The sequence below is a fragment of the Penaeus vannamei genome, chromosome 18 (assembly GCF_042767895.1).
Source record: "Penaeus vannamei isolate JL-2024 chromosome 18, ASM4276789v1, whole genome shotgun sequence".
Classification (NCBI taxonomy): Eukaryota; Metazoa; Arthropoda; class Malacostraca; order Decapoda; family Penaeidae; genus Penaeus; species Penaeus vannamei.
The window spans coordinates 34,497,958-34,505,457 of NC_091566.1; the positions used below are offsets into that span (position 1 = coordinate 34,497,958).

The window sequence follows — 7,500 nt, forward strand, 5'->3', positions numbered from 1 at the left end:
AATTTAATTTTTTCAATAGTTTAATTAAAGTAAACAGCCTTCGTTTTTTTTTTTTTTTTTTTTTTTTTTTTGCTGTAACACCGCGCGGAGAAGTCAGTTCTAGAATGCTATGTTCTATAATTTTTTACCGTGTTCTCTCATTTAATTAAATTGATGACAGTGAGATCATGTTTGCTTGTTAATAATTGTTTTTTATCGTTTATCCTTTTTTTTTTTTTTTTTTTTTTTTGCTTCTTTCATTTTATGAATCTCCTTTCCATGTAATTACAAGAGCTATATTAAATTTCACTTCATCAGATTTATAGAGAAAAAAACGTGCATGTGTCTCTATTTGACATTTCTGTGCTAATCTTAAATACATTAATGTTATGCTGACTGCCTTTATTCTGTACAATTCAAAATCGACTCGGTTAATGCTTTTACAAAGTGATAATGATACTAAAGTAGATAATAATGATAATAATATTAAAAATAATAAAGACTATAATAATAAAGATAATGAAAATAATAATAATAATAATAATAATAATAATAATAATAATAATAATAATAATAATAATAATAATAATAATAATAATAATAATAATAATAATAATAATAATAATGATAATAGTCATAATGATGACAATAATGATAAAAGAATGATGATGATATCGATATCGAAGCAGAAGCAAAGGAGGACAGGAGGAAAAGGTACAAAATTATGAAAGTGTTCCATTGGAAGAAGAACAAGGGAGAAACGAGACAGAACTGGCGCTAATGGCGGAGGTGAACTGAACTAGCGGTATTCTTCAATTTTGTCTAAATAGTTGTTATACGAAACCACAAGTACTTTGGACTACTACGTTCCAGGGGTACGATAATGTACCTATTTCTTCGCACTGTTCCATTGTTTGATAAGACGAAGTTATCCAGATAACACCATGCAAGGGACAATTACGAGAGTATCAGATACGATCATAGCAATGAGAAGTGTAAAAATAGCGGTAGTGATTATAATGGTAATAACAGTAGTGGCGATAGCAATGGGATTAGTAATTTTGATAGAAATAATGATATTGATGATAATGAAAGTGGTAATAGCAAAAGTAATATTGATAACAATTATGATAATATCGATAATGGTAGATTGATAATGATAATAATGTTATTCGTGATAATGATAATGATAGTAATGATAATGAGGATGATGATGATAGCATGTTAACAAAATTATCTTAATTATGATGATAATGATGATAGTGCTAATAATAATGGTAAGTAAAGAATGGTAGTAGTAACAGGAGTAACAGTAAAATGATAATAATGATGGTATTAATAATGATAATGATAATAGTGGCATTGATAATAGTATTAATGATAATGATAATAACAATAATAATAATAATAATAATATCAATGATAATGGTACTAAAGATGATAATAATGATAATAATAATAATAATAATGACTATAATAATAATGATAATGAAAATGATGATAATAATAGTAACAACAATAGTCATAATGATGATGATAATGATAATAGAAATAATTATTATAGTTATAATATGATGGTGACAATAAGAAGAATAATGATCATAATGATGATAACAATAATGATGGTGATAATAATGATAATAGAAATAATATAAATATTAATAATGATAATAATAGTAACAATAATGATAATGATGATAATGATAATGACAATTATAATAATAGTAGTGATACAAACTTTATCCAATCCCTTTCGAATTCTCGTCATAAAGCAAAATATTACTTGAATGATCATCCTTGACCGCTTTCCGATGGAAAATGTTGACTTTATTTTATAATGATTCTTTTATCATTCTCTGTGCATGTCTATCAATCTATTTATCGTCATTTCCGTCTGACTTGCGTGTGTGTGTGTGTGTGTATGTGTGTGTGTGTGTGTGTGTGTGTACGTGTGTGTGTGTGTGTGTGTGTGTGTGTGTGTGTGTGTGTGTGTGTGTGTGTGTGTGTGTGTGTGTGTATGAACTGTCTGTCTGCCTTTTTCTGTATCTCTCTGTTAGCATGTGTCTATCTATCTGTCAGTATATGTCGGTCTATCAGAGTATATTTCGATTTATCACTCAGTATATATCTATTCATCTGTCAGTTATCTATCCGTTTATCTGTCAGTATATGTCGACCTTTCTGTCAACTATCTATCTATCCTTCTGTCTCTCTGTCAACTTGTCCATCAAACTATCCACACACTACATATCAGAATTTAACAGTAAATGACATATACCATTTATCGCTTCCTCTGACTTGTATTACTAATAAAAAAAAGTAATAGCATTTTTAACTTCGTTTTCCATGAAAAGTTATATCGGATGACATAGCTAACTTTTCTGTTTTTCTTCCGTTCTCGCCTTTCTTTCAAATTTTTCTTCATTTCTTGAGGAAAGAAAATTACGCCAGAATTGGGGTTTTATTTCCGTTTTTTTTTCTTTTTTTTTGGGGGGGGGGAGGGAGCGAGGATAGATAGGTGAGCGAAGCGAACGTGCATTTAGAAAAAAAACAACAATAGCCATTCTATGGAGTATTTTTTTTGTTAAAACTGGTTTGTGAAGATATTATTTAGTAAAATAAGTTAAAAAGCTTTTTTTTGGAGGGTGAGGGGGTGGGGGTGGGGGAGTAGGCGAATGAAGCTAACAAGAATTTAGAATATAAAAATAGGTGTCATTTAGTGAAATAAGCTAAACATTGTAGCCCTTGAATGGGGGGAGGAGGGAAGCCAAACCTTAAGGGAGGGAGGGAGGCAAACAAAGTATTGGGGGGGGCGGGGCAATTACTGAAGAAATATAATTGATTATACTATTTACCTTTTTTTCTTGTATTGGGGCGGGGGGGGGGGCAATTACAATTAACATAAGAAATATAATCAATGATATTATTTCCCTTTTTCTTCTTGCAATGAAAAGATACGACGGATGCATGCGGGGCAGGCGAGTTCCGATGCAGCAGCGGCCAGTGCATCGCTCTGCAATACAGATGCAACGCGGGAGCGCCTCACAAGCAAGGCTGCGCCGATCGATCGCATTTGCTCAATTGCTGTAAGTTATTTTGGTCATTTGATGGAGAGTGTGTGTGGGTGTTTGTGTGTGGGTGTGTGTGTGTGGGTGTGTGGGTGTGGGTGTGGGTGTTTGTGTGTGGGTGTGGGTGTGTGGGTGTTTGTGTGTGGGTGGGTGTGTTTGTGTGTGTGTGTGGGTGTGTTTGTATGTGTGTGTGGGTGTTTGTGTGGGTGTGCGTGTGTGTGTGGGTGTTTGTGTGTGTGTGGGTGTTTGTGTGTGTGTGTGTGGGTGTGTGTTTGGGTGTGTGGGTGTGTTTGTGTGGGTGTGGGTGTGGGTGGGCGTGTGTGTGTGCGTGTGTGTGTGTGCGTGTGTGTGTGTATTTGTGGGAGTGTGTGCGTGATGGTGTGTGTGTGCGTTTGTGTGTGTGTGTGTGTGTTTGTGTGCATGTGCGCGTGTGTGTGTGTGTGTGTGTGCGTGTTTGTGCGTGCGTGTTTGTGTCTGTGTGTGTTTATGTATGTGTGTCTTCATTAATGTATGTGTTTATTTGAAGTCTTTGGTTTTGTCAAATTAGTAACGAGAACCATGACATAATATCATATCTAATACAATTTTCGAAAACTTTTTCCTGCTGCCCATCACTTGTTCTCTTCGTCGTCTGTGTTATGCTCCGAGTCTATTTTATTTCCCCCATTCTACACACCGCCGTTCCTTCCCTCCCTCTCTTGCGCTTCATTCCGCGTTCTTTTCTTTCCCATACCTTGTTCATTCCGTTCATTCTAACCGTTCTTTCCACTTGTTCTTTCATCCGTTCATTCCACTCGTTTATTCCACCCATTCATTCCAAACGTTCATTCCAAACATTCTTTCCAAATGTTCATTTCACCTGTTCATTCCACTTGTTCTTCCACCCCTTTCATTCCACTTCTTCCACCCGTTCATTCCACTTGTTCATTCCACCCTTTCATTCCACCCGTTCATTCCACCTGTTCATTCCACCCCTTTCATTCCACCCCTTTCATTCCACCCCTTTCATTCCACCCATTCATTCCACCCATTCATTCCACCCCTTTCATTCCACCCCTTTCATTCCACCCCTTTCATTCCACCCATTCATTCCACCCGTTCCTCTCCGTCCAGCTGGGCATCCCTGCGGACCGGGCCAGATGAGGTGCGGATCGGGTCCCTGTCTGGCGGTGGAGAAAGTCTGCGACGGCGTTGTCAGCTGCCCGCTCACTTGGGACGACGAAGACCACTGCCGTAAGTTGGAGGGCGGGTCCTGTAGATGTGTGTCGGGTGGGGGGATCTTTTTTTTGGGGGGTGGGGGGTGTTCCTGTAAGATGGTGTCGTGTGGATTTTTTGGGAAGAAGGAGGTTGTTTGTGTGTGTGTTGGGGGGGGGGGGTTGTGTGTGTGTGTGTGTGTGTTTGGGGGGGGGGGTGTTTGTGTGTGTGTGGTTCCTGTAGATGTTTGCTGTGTGGATTTTTTTTTTTTTTTTTTTTTTGGGGGGGAGGTTTGTTTGTTTTGTGTGTGCGTTTGGGTGTGGGGGGGGGAGGAGAAGGAGGGTGTTTGGTGTGGGGGGGGTTGTTTGTGTGTTGGGGGGAAAGGGGGGTGTGCAGGGGGGGGGGTTGTGTGTAAAGTGTGTGCGGTCTCCTGTAGATGTGTTTCGAGGTGGGTGTTTTTTTTTTTTTTTTTTTGGGGGAGGGTGTGTTGGGGGGAGTTGTTTGTGTGTGTTTGAGGGGAAGGTGGTGTTTGTGCGGTTCCTGTAGATGTCTGTCGTGTGGGGATTTTTTTTTGTTTTTTTTGGGGGGGGGGTTGTTTGTGTGTTGGTTATATGTTTCTTACCTTTTTTTTCTTTGAGTGTCCCACCACTATTTTCTTTTGTTTGTTTTTACTCTTATTAAGAGTGTGTTTATTCAGCACTTTTTATTTTTTGCTTGCTTGTTCCAGCATATATTTGCATTTATCTATTCATTTTACGCATTGTTGGCAGTGACTGAGTTACGATAATTTTTTTCCAGCTTAAATGTTATTCCTGCAGGCATCTGTTAACGTTCTGGAAAAATTACCGTATTTGATTACTTTTAATATAATTACCGCCAGATATAATATGATTAAAACAAATATTTAAGTGATTTCATAATTAATTATCCATTCCATGACTCCATTTCCTTTTACAATATATAGAATAAGTAAAACAAAATGAACAGTGATAAATAACAATTAATAATCCTCTTCATGATTCCATTTCCTTATTCAATACATAAAATAACTAAAATTAAATAATAATAAATAAAAATTCATTGACTTCCTCCGCTGGCGAAGTTGTCAGTGTTGCCAACGCGATGGACTTCCTCGGGGTTGCCATGCACAGGAGACTCATTTGCATATATATGGACAAAACTTCGGGCGAGTCAGACATGGACAAAATGGAAATGGATATTGGGAAAAGGAGATGATAGATGATGATGAAGGTTATGATAGCGGTGTGATGCGGGTGAGGGAGAGGTTATTCTTCTCGATCTCACCCTCTGCTTGACTGGCTGTTTGTCTGGCTGGTTATTAGTGTGTGTGTGTGTGTGTGTGTGTGTGCGTGTGTCTATGTACATATACATATATATATGGGGGATGCTTGCATTTTATCTGTGTGTGTGTTTGTATGTATGTGTATATGTACATATATAAACATACATACATATATATATACATATATATATATATATATATATATATATATATATATATATATATATATATATATATATATATATATATATATATATATATATATATATATATATATATGAATATTTGTAACCTCTCCAATCGGGAGTGAATGCAAGACGGCCACCCTAGACCACTCCTACACGACTCACTTAAAAGGGATGTGCAACTAGGCGCTAATTAGCATCCATAGGCATTACCTACACACTCATACATTCGTATACTCATGTATGAGTATAATATTTTATGGTAATATTTTATGGTATTATTTCAGTCCCTTTCTTTAAAAAATGGTCCAGTAATAGCAATGGTAAAGATGGTAATATGCGAAGCCAAGTAAAAATAAAAAATATGTAATTGCAATTAATGAAGGTGATAAGACAGGACTTACCTCGGAAGTTGCCAAATAGGATTTCAAATCAAGAAAGAAAGGGTCTACCTATGTATAGATACCTTGGTTACACCTATTATGTGATTGTATTATTTCGTATTTTATGCTTTATAAATTGTTAATGTTTGATGACTACTTTAAACATTAAACAGAGAATCACCCGAAAGTATCTATGATAAACCGTATATATATGTATATATGTGTGTGTGTGTGTGTTTAAATAAATATAAAACTAAGTATTCATTTTATTCATTTATCAATTCATTCGTATATCTATCTGCTTATGCATGCAGGTCACCGAATATGTGTGTGTATTTATAGGGCACCTACGTCTTCAATTACCAGTCTCTCAGCACTAACAAAAAAAGACGCGTGTTCTCCCAACTATGATGTTACTGAATATTCGGTAAACAACTTAACTATTTGCTTAGTTAGCAACGCTCCCTAGTACCCTTTGTCACTCTCTTGTTTACGATCTGTCAGCCCATTCATGCAAGGGTCTTAATGAGCGAGAAGTTGGAGGGTAATTACGATGGGTGATACGAGTCTTAACTTTACTTTTGAGGAAGTTTAGGGGAAATGTGTTTTGAAGTTGGGGAGTTACTTTTAAGTATCGGCTTTTTAATTTCATTTTTAGCGTTCTTCATCTCTCTCTCTCTCTCTCTCTCTCTCTCTCTCTCTCTCTCTCTCTCTCTCTCGCTCGCTCTTTCTCTCTCTCTGTGTTTCTCTCTCTCTCTCTGTCTCTCTCTCTCTCTCTCTCTTTCTCTCTCTCTCTCTCTCTCTCTCTCTCTCTCTCTCTCTCTCTCTCTCTCTCTCTCTCTCTCTCTCTCTCTCTCTCTCTCTCTCTCTCTCTCTCTCTCTCTCTCTCTCTCTCTCTCTCTCTCTCTCTCTCTCTCTCTCTCTCTCTCTCTCTCTCTCTCTCTGATTCTTCCATCTGCTCTCTCTTCTCTCTCTCTCTTTCGTTTTCCCATCTGCTTCTTCTCTCTCTATGTTGTTCTTTCTTTATATGACTCTCTCTCTCTCTCTCTCTCCCTACTCTCTCTCTCTCTCTCTCTCTCTCTCTCTCTCTCTCTCTCTCACCTCAATCTCTCTCTCTCTCTCTCTCTCTCTCTCTCTCTCTCTCTCTCTACCACTCCACTACTCTCTCTCCCTCCTCCTCTCTCTCTCTCTCTCTCTCTCTCTCTCTCTCTCTCTCTCTCTCTCTCTCTCTCTCTCTCTCTCTCTCTCTCTCTCTTCTCTTTCTTTCTCTCTCTCTCTCTCTCTCTCTCTCTCTCTCTCTCTCTCTCTCTCTCTCTCTCTCTCTCTCTCTCTCTCTCTCTCTCTCTCTCTTGCGCACATTAATACCCCTCTGTCTCTCTCTCCTCTCT

General features: G+C 37.5%; 1 protein-coding gene across 1 annotated transcript in view; it reads left to right on the top strand.

Annotated features, from left to right (window-relative positions):
- Window positions 1-7,500, top strand: part of LOC113829070 (G-protein coupled receptor GRL101) — a 199,637-nt gene that overhangs the window by 123,575 nt on the left and 68,562 nt on the right. Inside the window, exons 18-19 of the mRNA XM_070133425.1 lie at window positions 2,934-3,065; window positions 4,161-4,280. Of these exons, the coding sequence (XP_069989526.1) occupies window positions 2,934-3,065; window positions 4,161-4,280 (252 nt within the window). The remainder of the gene's footprint in view (window positions 1-2,933; window positions 3,066-4,160; window positions 4,281-7,500) is intronic.